Source organism: Oryzias latipes, chromosome 14 (genome assembly GCF_002234675.1).
Source record: "Oryzias latipes chromosome 14, ASM223467v1".
NCBI lineage: Eukaryota > Metazoa > Chordata > Actinopteri > Beloniformes > Adrianichthyidae > Oryzias > Oryzias latipes.
Genome location: NC_019872.2, coordinates 16,006,184 through 16,029,946, shown reverse-complemented (window position 1 = coordinate 16,029,946; position 23,763 = coordinate 16,006,184). Strand labels below are relative to the sequence as shown.

The 23,763-nt window shown below is 41.0% G+C and overlaps 3 protein-coding genes across 8 annotated transcripts; 2 read left to right on the top strand and 1 right to left on the bottom strand.

The window, feature by feature from the left end:
* On the top strand, window positions 1–5,346 carry LOC101157800 (myelin proteolipid protein). 3 transcript variants are annotated; one of them, XM_004076483.3, is made up of 7 exons: window positions 1–130; window positions 2,370–2,556; window positions 2,636–2,792; window positions 3,243–3,420; window positions 3,675–3,748; window positions 3,913–3,978; window positions 4,579–5,346. In XM_004076483.3, the coding sequence occupies exons 1-7, from the start codon at window positions 127–129 to the stop codon at window positions 4,648–4,650; spliced, it is 738 nt and encodes a 245-aa protein (XP_004076531.1). In that variant the 5' UTR covers window positions 1–126; the 3' UTR covers window positions 4,651–5,346. The 3 variants fall into 3 exon arrangements, with proteins under 3 accessions (XP_004076531.1, XP_004076532.1, XP_011481913.1); XM_004076484.4 differs by lacking the exon at window positions 1–130 and adding an exon at window positions 1,796–1,995; XM_011483611.3 differs by lacking the exon at window positions 1–130 and adding an exon at window positions 1,798–1,964.
* Window positions 5,168–22,868, bottom strand: LOC105355628 (nascent polypeptide-associated complex subunit alpha, muscle-specific form-like). 3 transcript variants are annotated; one of them, XM_020708952.2, is made up of 7 exons: window positions 22,695–22,868; window positions 21,914–21,948; window positions 21,743–21,821; window positions 21,529–21,612; window positions 6,006–11,225; window positions 5,777–5,879; window positions 5,168–5,696 (listed from the first exon to the last, which is right to left on the bottom strand). In XM_020708952.2, exons 2-7 carry the CDS (start codon window positions 21,918–21,920, stop codon window positions 5,601–5,603), a joined length of 5,589 nt encoding a protein of 1,862 aa, XP_020564611.2. In that variant the 5' UTR covers window positions 21,921–21,948; window positions 22,695–22,868; the 3' UTR covers window positions 5,168–5,600. The 3 variants fall into 3 exon arrangements, with proteins under 3 accessions (XP_020564611.2, XP_020564609.2, XP_020564608.2); XM_020708950.2 differs by lacking the exon at window positions 22,695–22,868 and having other exon boundaries at window positions 5,777–5,876; window positions 21,914–22,054; XM_020708949.2 differs by lacking the exon at window positions 22,695–22,868 and having other exon boundaries at window positions 21,914–22,043.
* LOC101168728 lies at window positions 15,568–19,291 on the top strand. 2 transcript variants are annotated; one of them, XM_023962359.1, is made up of 3 exons: window positions 15,568–15,865; window positions 17,777–18,075; window positions 18,444–19,291. In XM_023962359.1, exons 2-3 carry the CDS (start codon window positions 18,008–18,010, stop codon window positions 19,027–19,029), a joined length of 654 nt encoding a protein of 217 aa, XP_023818127.1. In that variant the 5' UTR covers window positions 15,568–15,865; window positions 17,777–18,007; the 3' UTR covers window positions 19,030–19,291. The 2 variants fall into 2 exon arrangements, with proteins under 2 accessions (XP_023818127.1, XP_023818126.1); XM_023962358.1 differs by having other exon boundaries at window positions 17,775–19,291.
* Window positions 22,869–23,763: the final 895 nt, after the last annotated feature.

Here is a 23,763-nt window from a genome sequence, read left to right as displayed (position 1 = left end):
GTTGATGGGACAAAAGCTCAAGTCAGATTCATATAGGAGTGGCGGGGAATAACTTCTCATATCCTCATATCGCAGTCACAAAGCCATCCAGCCAAACTTCATTTTCACCCACACTTCTTTGTGGACATGGGTGAGTGCAGACAATTTGTAATTACTCTTATCATTTCTTAATAGTGTCATTTGAATAACTGGATTTTAATAACTTGCTGCATTTGAATGTGTTGCTTCCATGCTTTAATATCATTCTTGAGCAACGTGGGGGTAATCTTCTCACTAATAAATCACCCATTTTATTTCATCAAATAGATGACTAGACAACATTGAAATTCTACTGCTTTGCCCTTTGTTTTTGTTACTAACATGCAGCTCTCTTCAATGTGCAAAAAAAAAGAATTTCAGGATATTTATCATAAAAGTTAGTTTTTGAATAGAAAAAAAAACCAAGAAGAAGTCCTCATTTGTTATCCTTTTTCAGCAACAGATTTATAAAGTCAAAGTGGCTGAGAGATGGGCATAAACTCTCATCATGCCGGGGCCATGCCAGGTCACTCATGTGAAAGGGGTCAGACACTCCCACATGTGGCACAGCAGAAATTTGCAAATTCTCATCAGAACTTTGGAGCCACTAAATTTCTGTCCGTCTTTTGTCACTCGCAAAGAGCTTGAAGACTTTTTGGTTTTCAAAATTTTTCAGCCACTGAAATATTGATCACTCGTCCAGCAACAAGTGACATGCATTCATTTATTTTGCAAAAGTACAAAATGGAGGCATGACATTTTTCTCACTATCACTATAACCACCACCGTTGCAGCTCCTGCTGATGTGTGGGTGTCTGCAAGCACTTGGGGTTTTTGGGACTATTAGGCTTCCTGCTGTTACTATTTTTACTCTCCAGGCAGATTGTTTACAACACTGCTGTCTCCTTCCTCTAACTGAACCATTTAAGAAAATGTGTCATTTTCTTTTTTAATTCTCCTGTCCAATAGCTGAGCAAACAGAAGAGAGCTGAAGGTCTCTTGTGTTGGACATATTTTACTGTTACAACATGGGGTAATGAATCTTCTGACATACAATGTGTATACTTGAATAAACCCTTTTGTTATTTAGACTAAACTTTATTCATAATTATATTTGTAGCCGTTTTCTGTTGGACCGGATGGAAAAGAAAGGAGGAAAAGGAGGGAAGAAGAGAAAGGGTGGAAAGAAGATGTGGGGGGGGGGGTAGGAGAGTGATTACAAGGGGGGAGGTAAAATCATAAATCATCATAAAGCAACAAGTTGCTGGAAGTTACATTACTGTCCACATGCACACTCAAATTGTCATAAACATATCTGCAAATTAATTTTAAGATTTTATCAAGATAAAAACATTTTAGGCTTCTTAATATTATCCATTAGAAAAAATGTTATTGTTAAGTGGGCTTGGTGTTGTTGTGAAAATATTCAAATTGCCCCCCACCCACTCTTTAAATACTTGAACTGAGCCCCCACTACTGTTGCTCAGTGCCATGGTACCAGCCTCATCCAGCTGTGGGTGGCTTCACTACACTTCTATTGGTATTGAGATGTCCCGGTGACCCCCTCTATTGCCACACACTACACTGTGTGTGTTGTGACTTGATTGTCTTTGTTTGACATCACTGCCCTTTGTTGCTCCCTGATAGATGCAGATACAATGGATATTGTATCTGCAATCACAAAGAGAAGCTCTTTCTTCAAGCCCCATCGCCAAAGTGGCTTGGTGACGCCTGTAACCACTGAAGAAAAAGGGTTGGACTGGAATTAGTAAGGGCTACGCTGTGAGGTGTTGGCACAAGCAGACAAGCTTTCACATGCGGATGAAATCAGCGCAGAGAGGCTCATTGAACAGTAGCAAACCTTGTAGGCAGCTCAGATCATCACAGTCTGGCGCCGGGATCTCTCTCGTTGTGGAATACAAGATCAGAGGAAGCAAATGTTTCCGGTCAGGCAGCCTTGGCTTTGCAAAGCCTTAGGTGCTTTCCTCTATCCCATTTCTGGCAATGCATTTATTAACAAATTGGATATTTGCTCCCAGCTTCAGCATCCCCACTTATATGGAAGAAGTGCATGAGGTTGTTGTGAAATCAGTGGTGGCTGCTTCTGTTTGGACGCTTCATTGGGTATTGCTGCTTGAACTCTTTTTTGCCACTGCTGTCTAATTTGTTTCTGTTGCTTTCTTGCCTGTTGGTGGGGTTTTATTGTACGCTCATGGATTTGCAGGCTGAGCGAGCCCTTTTTCTTAGCCCCCCGAATGAGATGAAAGACTCCTGCATCGTGGCATAGATGTGCTGTGTGGTTATTTGTGCGGTTTGTGCCGCCTGTGTGCTGATATATTATGCCCCTTCAGGTTGTTATGATTGCTGTATCCGGTGCATTGGGGCAGTGCCCTACCCGTCACTGGTGGCCACCCTGCTGTGCTATATTGGCATGGCATTATTTTGTGGCTGTGGACATGAAGCGCTGACCCAAACCGAAGTCCTTGTTGAGACTTACTTTGCCCGGAATGTCCAGGACTACGTGGTCATGGCCTCTTTGTGAGTAATCCTCAGCTACCAACTTTCACAATGAGTTTGATTTCACAGTTGTACTGACTTCTCTCTCTGATTATCCCAGCATCAAGTACTTCCAGTATGTTATCTACGGCCTGGCATCCTTTTTCTTTCTCTATGGTATCTTGTTGCTGGCTGAGGGTTTCTACGCCACAAGTGCAGTGAAGCAGACCTTTGGCGAGTTCAGGAGCACCCAGTGTGGCCGCTGCCTCAGCCTGACGGTGAGGACATGTCTGGGGGAGGAGATCATGAGGGGGGGTGAAGATGATTCTTAAGATACTTAATGCTGGTTTGTCTTTAATATTTCAGGATAATGAAAGATTCTTTGATTACTCCAGAAACATTACATGCCTCCAGTGTGGTTTTCACTGGTGTGTGAATGCGCATGAATGATCCTGGTGATGGTCAGAGGGGCCGTAGGCGCGAACTGGCAGCCACGCCTCTGTCAGTCTGCCCCAGGGCAGCTGTGGCTACAACCGTAGCTTACCATCACCAAGTATGAATGAGGAGTGAATGAATTATGGACACAATGTAAGCGCTTTGGGTGTCTTGAAAAGCGCAGATAAATCCAATCCATTATTATTATTATTATTACTAATGGTGGAAAAATTCTGTGACAATAACACCTGAGCATCAAGACTAACAAAACTGCAACCTTTTTCTTTCAACAGTTTATCATAGTGACATACATCTTGGCCTTCATCTGGCTCGCAGTGTTTGCCTTCAGTGCCATCCCAGTCTTCTTCCTGTTCAACATGGAGCAAACCTGCCACAACATCAACCTCCTGGCTGAGACGACAGCCAGCATTAATCAGCACAGCTGGATCTGTATGGACGCGAGGCAGTATGGTGGGTTACTCTCATAATAACTGACCGCATGCCCCCCTGATGAGAATGTTAATGTGTCCTTGAGAGCATTGAATTAATCAGAGGGGAGTGGCTGCAGGACTGATGGCTAAATTAGCTATGAAATAATAAAGATGACTGCAGCTTAATTTCTTTATTGCTCTTCCCCTCATATGCAAGCTGGAGCCCACATATGTCATCCGCTCTTGATTCATCACCAGTAAGATGTTGCTCACTTGCGTCATGTTTTCATTAAGGTCTGCTTCCCTGGAATGCGGTGCCAGGCAAGAGCTGTGGAATGACCCTGGCATCTATCTGCAAAACCAGTGAAGTGAGTAGATGCATACAGGAAGAATATTTGCCAATCTGCTTTAAGATGTTAGTATATGTGCAGTAAGTACATATGACTATGCATTGTAAAACAAGAGAATGGTAATAACCTGCGAGGGATTGATTCACTTGGCATCTGTTGACCTGATTATGTTCTATCCTCAGTTTCACCTGACCTATGACTTGTACATAGCTGCGTTTGCTGGAGCTGGGGTCACTCTGTTGGCACTGGTGAGCAAATACTTTCTGCACTTACCGATCATGCAAACTGCCTTCTAAAAATGTAAATAATGGATTAAATGAATTTAAAATAAAGAATAATCATTGTATCAGTATTTAGACAAATGATTGTTGCATATTATTCAGTCATTTGTATACTTGTTTGGATTTCTTTTGCCTTTTTTTGACAATGGACGAACAGACCTTTGCTTTGTTTAGTTTCCCACATTTAGAATTTCATCATGCTCCTTCGTAAACAACAGTAAAGCGTTCTATTCTATTCTATTCTATTCTATTCTATTCTATTCTATTCTATTCTATTCTATTCTATTCTATTCTTCTCTAACTAAACAACAGTCATGCAGTTTGACTGTATTAGCAGGAAAATGATTGATAATTATATAGCTTTGTTTCTGTTGATTAAAACGCCTATTAAAATGGTTTCCATGTGGTAAATCTGATAAATAGATTTTTCAACATCCAATCATTCAACGTGCATCATTCCAAACCAAACCTACATGTCTTTCTCTTGCCTAACTATGAATAACTTTTAAGAAATGATTCCCTTTATTCTCTTCACCTCCCCTCCCCTCTTTTCCCATTTTCTTACAGTTTCTGTATCTAATTGCCACCACCTACAACTACGCAGTCTTGCGTTTCCTTGGCAGGAAAGGAATTCGTTAATCTGCCCCATTCTCCTTCATCTTCTGGCAGTAAGGTGGACATCCAGCTCACGCAACGCTAGATCTGAACTCTTCATCCTACCTTAGAAAAAAAGCACCTTTCAAACCTGGATCATCTACTGTTCTTGTGAATGTTTAATAACAGACAAATGTTTCTCATCCCTGTCATGAATGAACAACAGGCAGAGATGAAGATAATTCTGACCCAGTAATGATCCCCCTGGATGAATCTCTTGCATTGTTCATTTTCCTTTTGTGACTTTTCATTTTATCCTTTTTGTAAGCCTTCCCTATTTCTGGCTGCAATGTACGATACTCCATGAATAATTAAAAGCTTTGCCAGCTTGCTTTGCAAGTCATAACTGTATGCACACTATTCAGTCTCTGATGTGCATATTGGTTCTGAGCATGATTTCCTCATTATCAGCAACTTACATGTCGTCGTTGTGGATCTAAAGCGGGGGAAATTGAATGTGCCAGATTTTTTCTTTGAGCTTTTCATCCAACATGAAGTTTACTGTGCATTTATCACAGGCTCTAACTGATTTGTTTGAATGCCACAGTCTACGGATGGGTTTTAGATACTAGCTAAAAAAAAAAAAGTCACAGAGGCACTTTTTGTTTCTTTAACTAGTCTCCAGCTCACGTGTTTGTGTGCACATTTGTATTTACTTCAAATTAAACCTTTGAAATCTCAGTTTATTTGTAATTTCATTTGAATGACTACAACGTGTTTTAGGATTGCCAAATATTTATTTCAATCATTTGTGGTAATTACTGCTGACAAGTATTTTAATTACTAAATTTTTAATCATGACAACATGGTTAAACTTTTAATGATGGGAAACTGGTACATGAAAAAAAAGAAAAGAAACAAAAGGCAAGAGGAAAGTAATAAAAATATTTGTTGGATTCTTTGCTCAAATTAATTCCATTCACTGCCATCAAAACTCAAGCTTTCCTGTAGCAGTCAACACACATGATCGTTTCATCACGCAAGAACATGGTGATCTCGAGACTCCCCAGGTCCTTCACACAAACTCCACACTGTAAAAACATATAGATCATTAATATATCTACTATCAAAAATTAAGATTATGCTTTCTAAGAAGAAAGATAAGGCAAACCTTGAGGCACTCCGGGTGGCAGATCACTGAAGGTTCACTAAAAACAATCTTGGCTTTTCCATCAATGATTTGATTGCAGTAAGTGCAGATATCATTTTTACTGCTGAAGCACAGAGTGAAAGAGATTGTTACTACAGCTTTTCATAGTCAATCAAAAAAAAGTTTTAAATTGCAAATTTTTGAAAGTACAAATTATTTGGATTGATAGAAAAAGACAATAGAAACTCACAATAATCTCAAGTTGTTCTTTGTAGAACTTAGGTCCTCTGCAATCTTCCTCAAATCCTCAGAACTGCCCAAAATTAGAACTTTCTTCAGAGCAGGCATCTGTTTTGGTGCATGCTCAGATGTTGCCTCATCACTTTGATTAAAAGCAGCAGCATCATCGAGAGGATGGACATCGCTCTCAGTACAGATTGCTGGAACTTGCTCTGGAGGTACTGCAGAATCCTCTTCGCGCTCTGCAGCCTTTACCAAAGTTTCAGCAGGAGGTGATTTACGCCAACTATCAGTAGCTGGGATTTCAATTTTAGATGTAGTTGTCTCATTTACAGGCGTTGCTTTATGAAGTGTGAGGATGTCAGGGATTGGCTCAAATTCACCCTCTTCAACAATTTTACAAGTTACCTTTTCTATTTGTTGTTTAAAGGTAGATGTACTAGTATTTTGTGATGGCACTGGCTTAACCATGTTGTTTGTATTCAAGTCTGCTGTGCTTTCTAGTGTTTTGACAGGATCTTCTTGACTCTCTGTAGGTTTGACATCAGTTTTGACTCCTGGAGCCTCAGACAGACGACCAGGAACTGGGTCTCCCTTAAGTGGAATTGCTTCATCTGTTACTGTTTCTTTGTCAACAGAAGAGACTTCAATCTCTCCAGCAGCTTTAGCTATTTTATTAACATCTTTTTCTGAAGATGTCTGAGTATCAGTATTTGGAGATGAATCAACTTTCACAGGCTTCTTCAGTAGGTTCTCTGAAACCTGTTCAGGTGTTGACACAACACTTGGTTCTGGCAACGCTACAGGCTTCTCTTCACTCTTCCCAGATGTAATGGCAGCTTTGTCAGTTGGTGTTTGGGAAAGATCTTGAAAAAGTGCTTGTTCACTGTTAGGTGGAGTTTTTTTATCTTCTGGTACACACCCAGTTGGTATTTCAGCTCTGATCATTGTTGATGCCCCTGGCAGGGGTGCAGGAGTCTCTGGACTTTCTGCAGGTTTGACATCAACTTTGACAGCTGGAGCCTCAGACAGACCGCTCGGAACTGATGGCATACTCTTAGATGGAGATGTTTCATTTGTTACTGTTTCTTTTTTAGTAGAAGGGACCTCCGGTGAGGACTTAACTTCAATCTCTCCAGCAGCTTTAGGTACTTTTTTTGCATCTTGTTCTGAAGATTTCTGAGTATCAGTATTTGGAGATGAATCAATCTTCACAGGCTTCTTCAGTAGGTTCTCTGAAACCTGTTCAGGTGTTGACACAACACTTGGTTCAACAGGAGCATCATCAGCCAATTCCTCATCACTCTTAGCTTTGAGTGCTGGAAGCAGCTCTGGCAACGCTACAGGCTTCTCTTCACTCTTCCTAGATGTAATGGCAGCTTTGTCAGTTGGAGTTTTGGAAAGATCTTGAGAAAGTGCTTTTTCACTGTTAGGTGGAGTTGTTTTATTTTCTGGTACACACCCAGTTGGTATTTCAGCTCTGATCATTGTTGATGCCCCTGGAAGCGGTGCAGGAGTCTCTGGACTTTCTGCAGATTTTACATTAACTTTGGCAGCTGGAGCCTCAGACAGACCACTCGGAACTGATGGCACACTCTTAGATGGAGATGTTTCATTTGTTACTGTTTCTTTTTTAGTAAAAAGGGCCTCCGGTGATGACTTAACTTCAATCTCTCCAGCAGCTTTAGCTATTTTATTTGCATCTTGTTCTGAAGATGTCTGAGTATCAGCATTTGGAGATGAATAAACTTTCACAGGCTTCTTCAGTAGGTTCTCTGAAACCTGTTCAGGTGTTGACACAACACTTGGTTCAACAGGAGCATCATCAGCCAATTCCTCATCACTCTTAGCTTTGAGTGCTGGAAGCGGCTCTGGCAACGCTACAGGCTTCTCTTCACTCTTCCCAGATGTAATGGCAGCTTTGTCAGTTGGAGTTTTGGAAAGATCTTGAGAAAGTGCTTGTTCACTGTTAGGTGGAGCTGTTTTATGTTCTAGTACAAACCCAGTTGTTCTTTCAACTCTGATCATTGTTGATGCCCCTGGAAGCGGTGCAGGAGTCTCTGGACTTTCTGCAGGTTTGACATCAACTTTGACAGCTGGAGCCTCAGACAGACCACTCGGAACTGATGGCATACTCTTAGATGGAGATGTTTCATTTGTTACTGTTTCTTTTTTAGTAGAAGGGACCTCCGGTGATGACTTAACTTCAATGTCTCCAGCAACTTTAGGTAATTTTTTTGCATCTTGTTCTGAAGATTTCTGAGTATCAGTATTTGGAGATGAATCAATCTTCACAGGCTTCTTCAGTAGGTTCTCTGAAACCTGTTCAGGTGTTGACACAACACTTGGTTCAACAGGAGCATCATCAGCCAATTCCTCATCACTCTTAGCTTTGAGTGCTGGAAGCAGCTCTGGCAACGCTACAGGCTTTTCTTCACTCTTCCTAGATGTAATGGCAGCTTTGTCAGTTGGAGTTTTGGAAAGATCTTGAGAAAGTGCTTTTTCACTGTTAGGTGGAGTTGTTTTATTTTCTGGTACACACCCAGTTGGTATTTCAGCTCTGATCATTGTTGATGCCCCTGGAAGCGGTGCAGGAGTCTCTGGACTTTCTGCAGATTTTACATTAACTTTGGCAGCTGGAGCCTCAGACAGACCGCTCGGAACTGATGGCACACTCTTAGATGGAGATGTTTCATTTGTTACTGTTTCTTTTTTAGTAAAAAGGGCCTCCGGTGATGACTTAACTTCAATCTCTCCAGCAGCTTTAGCTATTTTATTTGCATCTTGTTCTGAAGATGTCTGAGTATCAGCATTTGGAGATGAATAAACTTTCACAGGCTTCTTCAGTAGGTTCTCTGAAACCTGTTCAGGTGTTGACACAACACTTGGTTCAACAGGAGCATCATCAGCCAATTCCTCATCACTCTTAGCTTTGAGTGCTGGAAGCGGCTCTGGCAACGCTACAGGCTTCTCTTCACTCTTCCTAGATGTAATGGCAGCTTTGTCAGTTGGAGTTTTGGAAAGATCTTGAGAAAGTGCTTGTTCACTGTTAGGTGGAGCTGTTTTATGTTCTAGTACAAACCCAGTTGTTCTTTCAACTCTGATCATTGTTGATGCCCCTGGAAGCGGTGCAGGAGTCTCTGGACTTTCTGCAGGTTTGACATCAACTTTGACAGCTGGAGCCTCAGACAGACCGCTCGGAACTGATGGCATACTCTTAGATGGAGATGTTTCATTTGTTACTGTTTCTTTTTTAGTAGAAGGGACCTCCGGTGATGACTTCACTTCAATGTCTCCAGCAGCTTTAGGTACTTTTTTTGCATCTTGTTCTGAAGATTTCTGAGTATCAGTATTTGGAGATGAATCAATCTTCACAGGCTTCTTCAGTAGGTTCTCTGAAACCTGTTCAGGTGTTGACACAACACTTGGTCCAACAGGAGCATCATCAGCCAATTCCTCATCACTCTTAGCTTTGAGTGCTGGAAGCAGCTCTGGCAACGCTACAGGCTTCTCTTCACTCTTCCTAGATGTAATAGCAGCTTTGTCAGTTGGAGTTTTGGAAAGATCTTGAGAAAGTGGTTGTTCACTTTTAGGTGGAGTTGTTTTATCTTCTGGTACACACCCAGTTGCTATTTCAGCTCTGATCATTGTTGTTGGCTCTGAAAGGGGTGCAGGAGTCTCAGGATTTGCAGGTTTGACATCAACTTTGACAGGTGGAGCCTCAGACAGACCACTCGGAACTGATGGCATACTCTTAGATGGAGATGTTTCATTTGTTACTGTTTCTTTCTTAGCAGAAAGGATCTCTGGTGATGACTCCACTTCAATCCCTCCAATAGATTTAGCTACTTTATTTGCATCTTGATCTGAAGGAATCGTCTGATTATTATTGTCAGCAGATAATAAAGGTTCGACATTTTCCTTTCTAGTCAGTTCTCGGTTACCATATCCAGTACACTGATGTGCAGGCTCATTCATTTGTTCAACAACACCACCTTTGATAGATTGGACTTCACTTTCAGATGGCTCTTGTGTTGCTGCAGAGTCCTCTTTAGTTTTTGTCAATTTGAGAAGAGCTTCAGGAGCAGGTGACTGAGAGGAGTTGTTACTGACTAGTTTGCCATTGTCAAGGAAAGTGTTTTCATCTTTCACAGGAGACACATCTACCTTTTCTGCTCTAACCACTATAAAGGGCTCTGGAAATGGTGAAGGGTCTTCTTGACTGTCTGCAGATTTGAAATCAGCTATAGCAGATGGAACCACAGGCAGACCACTCAGAACTGATGGCATATTATTTGGTAGAGATGTCTCATCTGTTTCTGTTGCTATGTTAGCAGAAGGGACTTCGGGTGATGAACCTTCTTTAACCTCTGCAGTAGCTTTAGCTATTTTATTTAACTCTTGTTCTGAAGATGTCTGAGTATCAGTATTTGGAGATGGTTCAAGATGTACTACAGTCTTTGTGTGTTCTGAAGCCTGCTCAGGGGTTGACTCAACACCTTGGCCAACAGGAGCATCATCAGCCAGTTGGACTTCACTCTTAGCTTTGACTACCGAAACTGGCTCTGGCAATGCTACAGGTTTCTCTTCACTCTCTCCAGATGTAATGGCAGCTTTGCCAGTGGGTGTTTTGGAAAGACCTTGAGAACATGATTCTTCACTGTTTGGGGCAGTTGTTTTATCTCCTGGTGTACACACAGCTACTCTTTCAGCTCTGATCACTGTTGATGGCTCTGGAAGGGGTGCAAGATCCTCTGAACTCTCTGTAATTTTAATATCAGCTTTGACGGCTGGAACCTCAGAAAGACCACCAACGACTGGTTGTTGGGTGTTGGGTAGAGATGTCTCATTTGTTACTGTTTCCACATTAACAGCCTTAGGCAATGACTTTGTTTTAACATCAGCAGTATCTTTAATTATTCCCTTTTGATCTTGTTTTGAAAGAGCAATCTGATTATCAGTGTCTCCAGGTGGCACAGGTTTAGTATTATCTGTGTTTTGCGTCAACCTTAAATCAGTGGCTTTCTCAGGTGTTGACATGATTCCTTTTTCAACACCAGTATCATTAAGAGGTTGGACTTCATTTGCTGCAAGCTCCTTCTGTTTGATCTTGGCATTTGAAACTCGCTTCGGAAGTGATGCAGAATCTACTAAAGGAGATGTCTTCACATTGCCTGTTTTGTTTTTTTCACCCGGAAGAGTAACAAGATGCTTCGTAGGTTCTTTAGGCCTGTGAGAGCAGAAACATTTTTTTAATGTGGAGAAAAAACAGTAATAATTTTCATGTGTTTACATGTTTCAATTATCTTATTTGCTAACTTTGGGTTGCTTTGGGTCTCAATAGATGACCCATTAGGCTGAACACCCTCATGGAGAAATTTCACTTTCTCCACTTTCTGATTGGTTGAACCTCTATTAACAAAACACACATGCCACAAAAGCTAATTTAGTTAAACAATTGAGTTTTAAAGGTAAAGAAATATTAATTAAGAGACACTGAAAATTTACAATAAAGAGGTGGAGAAACTTTGCCTCCAAGTGAACCAAGTGAAAGGCCAAAATCATGTATGTTGATGATGGCCCAAACCCCCGGCCTTCGGTAATAATACAGTTCAGCCAGGTTTACAAATCGTCAGTGCTCTTTATCCTGCTGTATGGCTCAGAGACATGGCTTCTAAATGAGATGTTGGGAGCAAAAATAGGTGGCTTTGATAGCAGAGTTCTCCAACAAAGTGCTAAGAGCCTGCGTATACCAGCCCAGAGCATCCTACCTGGCTGGGCAGCACTGCACCCATTGGCTTGGCAATGCCCCTTAACTACCACTTGACCACCCTTCAAGAGCTATCCTCTCAAGCAACACAGATTTGCTGCAAAGGATATAGAGCTGCTGGCTCAAGACCGATAGCAGTGGAAAGAAGTTGGTCCACCTGGTCAGCTCTACACATGGGGACATGTCCCCCACAGGAGATGATGAAAAATTGTGAGGACTTGAGTTTGCCATAAATGAACAAAACAGAGCCTCTTCTTCTTTCTCTTTCGGCTTTTCCCATCAGGGGTCGCCACAGCGAATCATCCTTTTCCACCTCACTCTATCATGAACATCTTCTACCCTAACATTAGCCAACTTCATGTCCTCTGTTAAGACATCCATGTATCTCCTCTTTGGCCGTCCTCTTGCCCTCCTGCCAGGCAGCTCCATCTCCAACATCCTTCTACCAATATATCCACTATCCCTCCTCTGAACATGTCCAAACCATCTCAGTCTGGCTTCTCTGACTTTGTCGCTAACACAGGCAACATGAGCCGTCCCTCTGATGTACTCGTTCCTTATCCTGTCTAACCTGGTCACTCCTAAGGAGAACCTCAACATCTTCATCTCCGCTACCTCCATCTCAGCCTCTTGTCTCTGTCTCACTGCTACCGTCTCTAACCCATAGAGCAGAGCTGGTCTCACCACTGTCTTGTACACCTTTCCTTTGAGTCTTGCTGACACTCTTCTGTCACACAACACTCCTGACACTTTCCTCCACCCGCTCCAACCTGCCTGCACTCGCCTCTTCACCTCTTTTCCACACTCCCCATCACACTGAACTGTTGACCCCAAGTACTTAAACTCCTGCACCTTCTCCACCTCAGCCCCCTGTAACCTAACGCTTCTACCTTGATCCCTCTCGTTCAGACACATGTATTCTGTCTTACTACGACTGACCTTCATGCCTCTTCTTTCCAGAGCAAACCTCCACCTCTCTAGCTGTTCCTCCACCTGCTCTCTACTCTCACTGCAAATTACAATGTCATCCGCAAACATCATTGTCCAGGGAGATTCCTGTCTTACCTCGTCTGTCAGCCTGTCCATCAGCATAGCAAACAAAAAAGGACTCAAAGCTGATCCTTGGTGTAGTCCCACCTCCACCTTGAACTCCTCTGTCTGACCTACAGCACATCTCACCACCGTCATACTTCTCTCATACATGTCCTGAACTACTCTGACATACTTCTCTGCCACTCCAGACGACCTCATACAGTACCACAGCTCCTCCCTCGGCACCCTGTCATACGCCTTCTCTAAATCTACGAACACACAATGCAGCTCCTTCTGACCTTCTCTGTACTTTTCCAACAACATTCTCAAAGCAAAAATGGCATCAGTGGTGCTCTTACGGGGCATGAAACCATACTGCTGCTCACAAATCTCCACCTTCTTCCTAAGCCTGGCTTCCACTACTCTTTCCCACAGCTTCATTGTGTGGCTCATCAACTTTATTCCTCTATAGTTGCTGCAGTTCTGCGTGTCACCCTTGTTCTTAAAGATCGGAACCAGAACGCTTCTCCTCCATTCCTCAGGCATCTTCTCACTCTCTAAAATCCTATTGAACAACCTTGTTAGAAATTCCACTGCTGTCTCTCCTAGGCACTTCCATACCTCCACAGGTACGTCATCAGGACCAACGGCCTTTCCGCTCTTCATCCTTTTCAGAGCCTTCCTAACCTCATCCTTTCCAATCTCTGCTACTTCCTGCTCCACAACAACCACATCTTCCTCCCTTCTTTCCCTGTCATTTTCCTCGTTCATCAGCTCCTCAAAATACTCCTTCCATCTTTTCTGTACACTCTCTTGGGTTGTTAGCACCTTTCCATCTCTGTCCTTAATCACCCTTATCTGTTGCACGTCCTTCCCATCTCTGTCTCTCTGTCTGGCTAGTCTGTACAAGTCCTTCTCTCCTTCCTTTGTGTCTAACCTGTCATATAGCTCATCGTAAGCTTTCTGTTTGGCCTTTGCCACCTCTCTCTTCACTCTACGCTGCGCTTCCTTGTACTCCTGTCTACCTTCCTCAGTCCTTTCTACATCCCACTTCTTTTTAGCCAACCTCTTCCTCTGGACGCATTCCTGTACTTCCTCATTCCACCACCAAGTCTCTTTACCGTCTTTCCTCTTTCCAGATGACACACCTAGCACCTTCCTACCTGTTTCCCTGATAATTTCTGCTGTAGTTTCCCAGTCATCTGGAAGCTCATCCTGACCACCCAGGACCTGTCTCAACTTCTGCCTAAATTCCTCACAAGTTTCTTCATTCTGTAGCTTCCACCACTTGGTCTTCTTTTCTGTTTTCCCTCTCTTCTTCTTCCTGACCTCCAGAGTCATCTTACACACCACCATGCGGTGCTGTCTGGCTACACTCTCTCCTACCACCACTTTGCAGTCATTAACCTCTCTCAAATGACCTCGTCTACATAGGATGTAGTCCACCTGAGTACTCCTACCTCCACTTCTGTATGTCACTCTATGTTCCTCTCTCTTCTGGAAGTAAGTGTTGACTACAGCCATTTCCATCCTCTTCGCAAAGTCCACCACCATCTGTCCCTCCAGATTCCTTTCCTTCACACCAAACCTGCCCATCACCTCCTCATCACCTCTGTTGCCCTCACCAACATGCCCATTAAAGTCTGCTCCAATAACAACTCTCTCTCCTCTGGGAAAACTCTCTATGACCTCATCCAACTCACTCCAGAATCTCTCCTTCACTTCTAACTCACAGCCAACCTGTGGCGCATACCCACTGACTACATTCACCATCACCCCTTCGATTTCTAACTTTAGGCTCATCATCCTGTCTGAGACTCTTTTCACCTCTAGAACACTGTTTACAAACTCCCCCTTCAGAATCACACCTACCCCGTTTCTCTTCCTATCAACACCACGATAGAACAGTTTGTATCCTCCTCCAATACTACGTGCCTTGCTGCCCTTCCACCTTGTCTCCTGCACACACAGTACATCTACCTTCCTTCTCTCCATCATGTCTGCCAGCTCTCTGCCTTTCCCTGTCATTGTGCCAACGTTAAGAGTCCCTATTCTCAAACCTATGTTCCTGCCTTTTCCCTTCTCTCTCTGGCCACGGGCCCTTCTGCCTCCCCTCTTTCTTCGACCAACAGTAGTCAAATTTCCACCGACACCCTGTAGGTTAACAGCATCGGTGGCGGTCGTTGTTAACCCGGGCCTCGACCGATCCGGTATGTCTAAAGTGTTGTGGATGATTCGCATGGTTATTTTGGCAATTTTTACGCCGGATGCCCTTCCTGACGCAACCCTCTCTATTTATCCGGGCTTGGGACCGGCACAGAGGCAACTGGCTTGCAACCCCTGTGGCTAGATTCTAGAACAAAACAGAGCCTAAAATACTAAAAATTTATTTATTTATTTTGTTTTTATTTAAAACACATTGTAAAGAAAACAATAATTTAGTTGTTTCTCATAAAAAAACTGAAGGTCGAAATTCTTTTCATGAATTACTTCTTTAGCTTAAGATAGACTTTAAAACCATTTTACATTAGACACAATTTTAACACAGCCCTTGGAAAACATTATTTATTTACGGCTTTATTTTTAAAGCCTACCTAAAACTTTTGCACAGTGCAATGGTTTTTGTCCAATTAATTTATTTGTAGAAACTATTTCAAATTGTTTTGCGTTACTTTCAGTTTTCACTTTCAGATCCAGTTGCTTCTCATTACTACAGATGTTGACCACGACTTTGTGTCTTGATCAAATGTGTCTTTATTTTGAAAAGCCAGCTGGTGGGGGCGGCTTCCGGTTTTGTTCCGTGTAGCTCAGAATGTAGCAGCCACATGCTAGACTTTAGTTTGGAAAAGTGGTGGTGTAATTTGATATTTCTGCTGCTAATAGAAATGCATATACTTCTGTATGGTTAGGAACATGTAGACTGAACTGTTATCCTGTGCTTTAATGTGTCAAAAACGTCCTTTCTTTATTAAATCGTAGTTAGTAAATGGCACGGTGAGGTCGCAGGAGCTACGGAACAACAACAAGCGGCCCTGGACAAGTCATCTCCTTTCCTCTACTACAAAATAGTACGAGAAACTCTTTACTGCTTAACTCCTGTTTGACTTACTTTTAATATTCTAAGTCTAATATGGAGACATGTTCAAATGCACCAGGAAGTATCAATGTTGGGCAGTCACTTAAGATGAACTCCAGTAAAACTTTGATCTATCGAAATCTTTGACTATTTTGGGGTTGTTAAACTATGTTCGTTAACCATTTGGTTTTGTGTTTGCAAAAAATGAAAGTTATTTTGTGTGGATGCTGCCCACAATGGTCACGACGAGACAACTATGAGTCATGAGGAATGTAAAGTGTTGATATAGAGAAGCACGTGGTTTTATGTTGTTTTCGTTTTGTTAGCAAACATTATTAACCAAAATATGTTAATATGAGAGTCAATTCTTTTCCAAACACGCTTTTTTGCTTTACATTGAATACATTTGCCATTTTAATTACAAGTTCAAGAAATGTGCAGAATTGCTTATTTGTTTCAAGCTGCATCAATGGATAATTCTATCCAAGAACAAATAGAGGAGTACTGACTTCTTTACTTTACACACTTTGCATAAAGAAGGCATACATAAAAATACCCAAAAGTGCTACATGGCGTAGGATTCTTAAAGAATAAACATCTGTACATAACAAACCAGGAAATGCACCAGCAGATCAGGACAAAAGCTCACAGTACTGACATTGCTTTGAAATACTAATATAATTAAAATATGGGTGTGTACATAAACAAGAATTTTTAAAGTGGTATTTAGACAAGGGACCTGCAACCTGAGGATCTGGAGCTTTGTGCTGCCCTTTTATCCCTACATTTTAGCTCTTGGCTTTGAAGGAAACGGCTAATGATTTGAATACATATTAAGTATTTTCCGGAGTATAAGTCGCACCCCTGGCCAGACTATGAAAAAAAAAAAGACTTATACTCTGGAAAATAAGGTAATAGATTAGTAGTTTATTTAAATCTTTATTAGTTGATTGTTTTATCATTTATGTTATTAGCACATCACTTAACAGAGAAAAATGATGTTAAAGAGTTTGATTTATTTTCAGTGATTAGTTATTTTTAGCCTCTGCTGCTCAAGTGTCTAGGTGCTGTTCAGAGCCAATATTCTTAAATTATTGAATTGCATTTCTATTTATATTGTAGTAGGTTTAGGGGCTGTCATCTGGACTTGGTTTTTAAAGTTAGAAGACGTTTCACCTCTTATCCAAGAGGCTTTGTCAATTCTCATCTTGGATAAGAGGTGAAACGTCTTCTAACTTTAAAAACCAAGTCCAGATAACATCCCCTAAACCTACTACAATGGAACCAACCTGGATGAATGAGAGTCTTCAAAGACATTTCTATATATAGATTTTAAAAAAAATCAGATTCCACACCATTGTTGGCGTGTTGATGGTTTAAAAAACAAAAAGAATGATGGCGCGACAAGGGCATGATGATAGAAAATGTCATGTTTAACTTTGTTACACCTTAAAATTGAGATTTTTATTGTATTTTGAAAGGAACTTGTGTGTTTTGTGGTCAAACATAAAGAATTTAATTTGTTTTACTCTTTAGAAAAATATATAAAATTGTTACAATGTAAATCTTGTAAATATTTAAGCAAGATTTTGTAAATTATTGGTTTAATGGCCACAAAATCATAAATAATGGAATAATGTACATTTTCTTGGGACTTTGTGGCTTTTGGTCAGTAAAAAAACTGTCCAAAATGGCTCTTTTAGCGCTAAAGATTCCAGATCCCTGATTTAGTCTAAGGTTATTAAATGTAATGAGGTTAAAAGCATGTTTTCTCCGTTTTTTTCTTCTTATTGGCGCACCATATTAATTTTTCCAAATCCCATTTTTAAATGCATCTCAAATCTTTCTTATGTTAAATACTTTCTGAAGATTATTCAAGCCCTTGCTTTTGTTTCTCTCTCAGAAAAAAGTATGCCATCAAGAAACCACCTGGACAAAATTGGCCAAAAGAAAAAGAAAAAATGGACGGAGAAGGCCATGGAGAAGGCTTTGATAGAGGTAAAGTCGGGAAGGTGCACAGTGAGACAAGCTGCCAAGGAGTTTGGAGTCCCGAAGTCTTCACTCGGAGACCGAGTGAGTGGGAGAGTAACACCGGGGAGCCGCAGCGGACCAGCTCAGCTCATAACATCTGCGGATGAGCAGTTGCTGGTTGAATTCTCCTTATACATGTCCAAGCATGGATTCCCACTCACAAAGCAGCAGGTAGTTTCCTTCGCATCCTCAATTTATAAGCGGCAGCACAGACGGGTGGCATTTTCCAAACTGGGTCAGACTTGGTGGCTTAATTTTCGGAAACGACAAGAAAAGAATATTAGCATTCAGCCAGCTGACAGCATTGTCCGTGGGAGGACAGTGTGTGTCAGGAAGGAGGCGGTGGATCAGTTTTTTTGCCTGTTGAGTAGTGTCATAGAAGCTCACAGGCTCAGAGACAAGCCCTACCAAATTTACAACTGCCATGAGCTGGGCTTTCAGCTGGGTAGGAAGAGGGTTAATCTGCCCAAATCCACCAGTCTGGGCTGCAAGCCAGTGGCAGGTTCAAGAGACCACGTGTCTGTCCTTGTTTGCTTTAGTGCAGCGGGAGAAGACATTCCTCCATTCATCGTCTACTCCAAGGCCTACCCAGGAGGGGTGTGTTACAAAACGGAAGGCCCACTGAACGCCCTCTACGGGTGGTCCGACTCAGGATGCATTAATTCAGACCTATTTAAGAAATGGTTTCTTAAACATTTCCTCGTTTGGGCTCCCAAGGAGCGGCCACTGGTGTTGATTTTCGACGGTCACAAGTCGCCTGTGAACCTGGAGGTTGTGGAATCCGCTCGCAAGGAGGACATCGTTCTTCTTTGTCTCCCGCCTTACTGCTCCCACATCCTGCAGCCGCTCGACGCCGGTTTGTTTGCGGAGCTAAAGCAACGCTTTGCGTCACTCACCGATGACACAAGTGCTCCCAACACGCACTTTGCGGTGAGCAAGAAAGAGTTTTCGAGCGTCTTTAAAAAAACATACCAGCTGTCGAAAGAAGAAGAAGGCATCAGAACTGTGAAGGAAGGCTTTAGTAAGTGTGGCATCTACCCACTGAACCGTTTTGCAATCAACGGGAGCAACTTGATGCCATCGCACAGCATCAGCTCCATCACTGAAGCCAAGCCGTCTGTGTGAACTCACTGCAGCTCGACCTCCAGCTTTGATTGGTACTGATCCATCACTTTGTCAAAATGAGTGAATCAGGAGGATTTGACCAATGCTGAGTCATCTGTGACCAATTCTGTCGTTTAATGATGCACCTTTCTTTCAGCCTCTTTACAAGGACTTTTCTGAGCAAATAAGGATTTGTTCCAGTTTTATGTTCCGCTGAACTTGATGATTCCAGCGCAGTCTAAACTGTTTTGCATGGGACACATTAAACACTTTCAACAGATGACTGGATAGTGTTGTCAATGAGAGAAACCACAAGCAAAAGACGTAAAACAAGTTTGACAGTAGGTGGGTCTATAATGCCAAAAAAAAGACACGCAAACCTCCCAGTCTAATAAATGAAGTAATAAAATATATTCAGAATATATATTCTTATGGAAAATGGTGCCTGAGTCTTTGTTTTGCTCTTCACTGTTGAGATACCTGCTACCTCTCACTAACAAAGTGGGAGGAAGACAGGATTTACACGGATGTGAAGCAAAGAGCGGCACCCAGAGGACGTTTTAGTGACGTGCAGCAGCTCAGAGGATGAAACCAAACATTTAATGTTGGTCACTTTAAACCTTGTGCTGTCTTGTGGGGTGCAGATGACCCCACTCCCAACGTTGGAAGTGGGTCATCCCTGACCCCACAAGACAGTGTGCTGAACCTTTTTTCTTCAATGATTTTTTTTTATCTTCACTGGTGTCCATGGATTACATGAAATCCTCTTCACCTTTATCCACCGTTGTCATGGTAGAGAGAACATGTCAATGTAAGGGTGGGGGCATCTGGACCCCACAAGATAGCACAAGGGTTAAGGAAATCAGACCAAATAGCAGTACTCAGACTTAGAATTATCAGCCAAGCTTTAAATCTCTACTCTTCACTAGGCATTTGATTTGTACTCCCATGACTAGCATAAAAAATGAAGTTGGGTGAAAACAGTATTTCTCTCCGTGTTCATTTAGCAATGTTTTGTTTTAAAGACCCACTCTGATGAAAATCCTGTTTTGAATGTTTTTAACATGATCTTGTGGAATTATTCTCATGATGGAGGTCATGTATAAAGAAAATTAAGTTTTCTTTATCCAAGTTATTGTGGATCAGGAGCAAACAAAAAACGCAGCTTGAAACAGCTTGTAGTTGATGTGAAGAAATTACAGTTGGTGGGCCACAAGCTCCCTGCTCCGCTCCATTCTGATGCATCCACTCATGGGTGACTACAGAAGATCCATGTACATCTTTGTTTTCCTCATACCAACTGGCAGCTGGATAGTTCTGATGTCGCTCACCATTTTTGTAGCACCGTTAATGTTATGTTGGGGTTGTGAGGGGCTCTAAGCTAGCAGGAGAGAGTATAAACAGAGGAGAAGGGGAGGCGGGATTTCTCTGCGGCCCCGGCCCGCCCACAACTCAGAGATACATTTTTAATGAACTCCTGCCACTCTGCGGAATCTATCTTTTAGAAAGTTTTTTTGAGTTTGCTTGTAAACAACTTCATCAGAACTAAAAGATCACTGGGAAGGCTTTTACAACATCCCACTTATCCCATCCCCCTTATCGAAAGATGGTTGGAGTGGGACTTTAAACAGATAAGTCATGCAGTTAAAAGGATTTTATTGGAAAAATCTGTAATGTTCAATTTAATTTCTTGCAATTTTACGAATAAAATAAAAACCTTTTTAACTGAAGCTGTTACATTTCTGTGCTGAATTTGTTTTTTGATAGATGATGGATAGAAAAAAGTATGATAGAAAAGATTATTCCATTCTTTGACCTTTCTATCAGTGTTTAGTCTTTACCTGCTGATTTGATTGAATCTAATGTAAAGGTAAGACGCCTGACTTTATTGTTTGGCACTTTACAGAAGTTCAGCAATGAAGTAACATTAATGTCCAACCAGACCAAAACCATCTCCAAAGTAATCAAAATGTCACAGCCAGGATCCTAACGAGCAAAGCACAGCAACAGTGACTCTGACAGATGTGACACCCTCAGTCTTTACTCATAATTACAGATGCGGTCTGTCGCTCCAGCTGTCAGCGACATGATGAAAAGCAGCTGTTGTAGTTTTCTAAATGCAACACTGCAGCAAAAAGCCACTGCATAACAGTTGATACTGAATTATGAACAGCTCAGCTTTTCACACAAGGAAAAGTTGTCCCCAAACTTTTTATGCAGAAATTCTTAGTACTGATTTGAAATGAAATCTTTTTTGTCTAATTTTTCCAAATGATTATATTTTACTTCACTCACTCTTAGCATGTGAAATTGGGAAACTGGGGATTAAATCAACAGCCTCCTTTTTATATAAATATTCAGTCGCACCTTTTATGGGAATAATTATCTGTTGCAGATAATCCTACATCTAATCTCAGACAACATTTGACAAAGCTAGTTTCATCAGTTAAGGCCTTCGGCACTTCCAAAGAACTGTTTGTGTTGATGTTCAGGTGTCAATAAAATGTTTTTTGCACTTACTCATATCTTTTAACTGCCGTCAGAACAAAGGAATTTTGTTTCACCAGAGGGTTGCTTTCCGGTGCTACTGGTTTGCTGGTGGTGCTGAAAGAAAAGGGTTTTTATTTTTTCTTCAAAGTGGCAAGTTTCTTTATTTGTCTAAAATGGTATTAAAAAGCTTAATGGATTTTTATTATGGCTTTCTGATTTTAAAAAGAAAAGTCAGCAGCTCAACCTGTCATCTTCTTTGCGGATCCAGCTTCCATCTTTCTTCAGCTTCCGCACCCTTGTCTCTGGAATCGGGTCCTTTTTGTCTAAATTTCAGACATGAGTTTTAGTTAAGCTTCAGCAAAAATAAATCATTATAGAATAAAAACATTATAGATCATTTAATTAAATAATTTACCTGACATAATGGAGATGTTTGTTCTGATATTTAATCTGAAAAATAGTTTATACATGAGGGTTTTTAATGTGTTATAGAAGCTGAAAAAGAAGTATCTGCATACTGAACAGTACCAGCAGGAGACAACTCAAGCATAACAATGTTCTTTTCTAACTTATTATTTGCATTCATTTATAATATCAGGTACAAGATTATAAAAAAAAATATAAACAAGACAAAACATAGTTTAAAAATCCTGTTGTAAAATAAATAACACAGATTTAGTCTTGTAATGTGCATTGAAGTCACACTGCAAAAACTGTCATCATTTATAAAGTGAAAGCCTACTGAATAAATAAAAAAAGACCATTAAATAACCAAAAATTCATATATTATTCTTAGATGGTTGAAGAACTGGAGCATTTCTCTTTAAAACTGTATCATTCTGCTTTCCAGTTGAAAAAATCTCTTCTGAACAGATCACATATTTGACTAATATTTAAATCCAACTTAAAATTCCTCTTACATTTTGTTTATAGAATAAAACCCTGTCATAACAGTCCATATTTACACATTCATTCGATCTTTGGTGAATGCCTGGCGTGTTTTTTCTATCCTCCTCCCTCTTTATAACATTTGACCTGCAAGCAGGTTTTAAATCTCTTTTGATGAATCTGAAGATGTGCCATCGCCAATAAACCAGGTCAAATTCATGATGCATACATAATGAGGAGGATTCTGTTAGATAATAGGACTTTAATGAGCCATGAATAAGTCCATTCAGGTCCTTTTGCATACTCACCAGCTCAGTCTGGTTGTGTCTTCTTTGTGTCCTCGAGGCTTCTGTCCTTCAGAACAGAGGTAGAGATACTTTAATGTCAACTCCAGTCATTACAAAGCCATGCTGCTACACAGGTTGATCAAGCATGTGTTGTTGTTTTTTTGAGGGGGGCATTTTTTTATTTTCACTTTATTTCGCAGACCCCCCCCCAAGATTTCTATGGAGTCACGTCTACTAATATACTAAAATTGGATTTTGTCTAAACTAGAAACCCAGCTTTTCTTTTGGGGGGGGGGCCTTAAAGCAGTTGCCTTTGCTTCACTTTGAAACAAAAAATTCCTTCACAATTATGCTGTTTCCGTTTTTTAGGAATGTTATACATCAAGAAAAACTTGACGTCCCAACAGTTTTATTTGCTTTCTTATCAGACTCTGCTTTTATAACGTGGAAGTATTTCCAGAGAAATTACGACGTACTCTGTCAAACGCCAAGTTTTTTATTTACCTGAATTTAGCCTTCCAGTTTCTCTTAAGGTTTGATTGTTTACATTTCTCTCATGTATTATGTCAGACGATGATGGATGAGTTGAAGTGAAGAAAATTCCATAAAAAAGTGTAATCAGAAGTTTGATATGGTCAAGGGGTGAAGGTATCACAAAAGGAGGGGATCCTCAAAGTGGAAACTTCTACATTGACTTGTAATCTAGTTGTTAAACCACAAATGGAAGCATCCGGAGTGAGTTTGTGTGGGTTGGTATGAGACCACATTCCAGAGAGAAGTGCAACTGGGAGCATAAACTCATCAAACCCTGCATGCTTCTGCTCTTACCTGTTGAGGTGAGATACATTTTTATTTTTGTAAATAAATACAACTAATTTGATTGCTGACTTTCTTTTAGCCTGCAACAAGAGATAAATTAAACTTGTAAGAAGTAAATAAAATGCTCGCAAGTAGGTACTTTAAAGGGTTATAAATTAATTTTAAAACACAATAATGAAGTTATCTGCATGTTCTATTATGTTCTAGCAGCTGTAGATCACTGGTTAAAAAAAAGCCATAAAAAAGTAATTAAGGGAGATACTATTTATGA

What these genes read in the sequence shown, in the direction of transcription:
- LOC101157800 (XM_004076484.4), top strand. Translation starts at nt 1,956, where the DNA reads ATGTTTCCGGTCAGGCAGCCTTGGCTTTGCAAAGCCTTAG. An exon ending in GCCGCTGCCTCAGCCTGACG is followed by an intron (nt 2,793 to 3,242) that starts GTGAGGACATGT and finishes TTCTTTCAACAG; the next exon opens with TTTATCATAGTGACATACAT. An exon ending in CTATCTGCAAAACCAGTGAA is followed by an intron (nt 3,749 to 3,912) that starts GTGAGTAGATGC and finishes TTCTATCCTCAG; the next exon opens with TTTCACCTGACCTATGACTT.
- LOC101168728 (XM_023962358.1), top strand. Translation starts at nt 17,785, where the DNA reads ATGCCATCAAGAAACCACCTGGACAAAATTGGCCAAAAGAAAAAGAAA.
- LOC105355628 (XM_020708949.2), bottom strand. Translation starts at nt 21,968, where the DNA reads ATGTATAAACTATTTTTCAGATTAAATATCAGAACAAACATCTCCATT. An exon ending in AAACATCTCCATTATGTCAG is followed by an intron (nt 21,822 to 21,913) that starts GTAAATTATTTA and finishes TCTGAAATTTAG; the next exon opens with ACAAAAAGGACCCGATTCCA. An exon ending in AAGAACAACTTGAGATTATT is followed by an intron (nt 5,880 to 6,005) that starts GTGAGTTTCTAT and finishes TCTGTGCTTCAG; the next exon opens with CAGTAAAAATGATATCTGCA.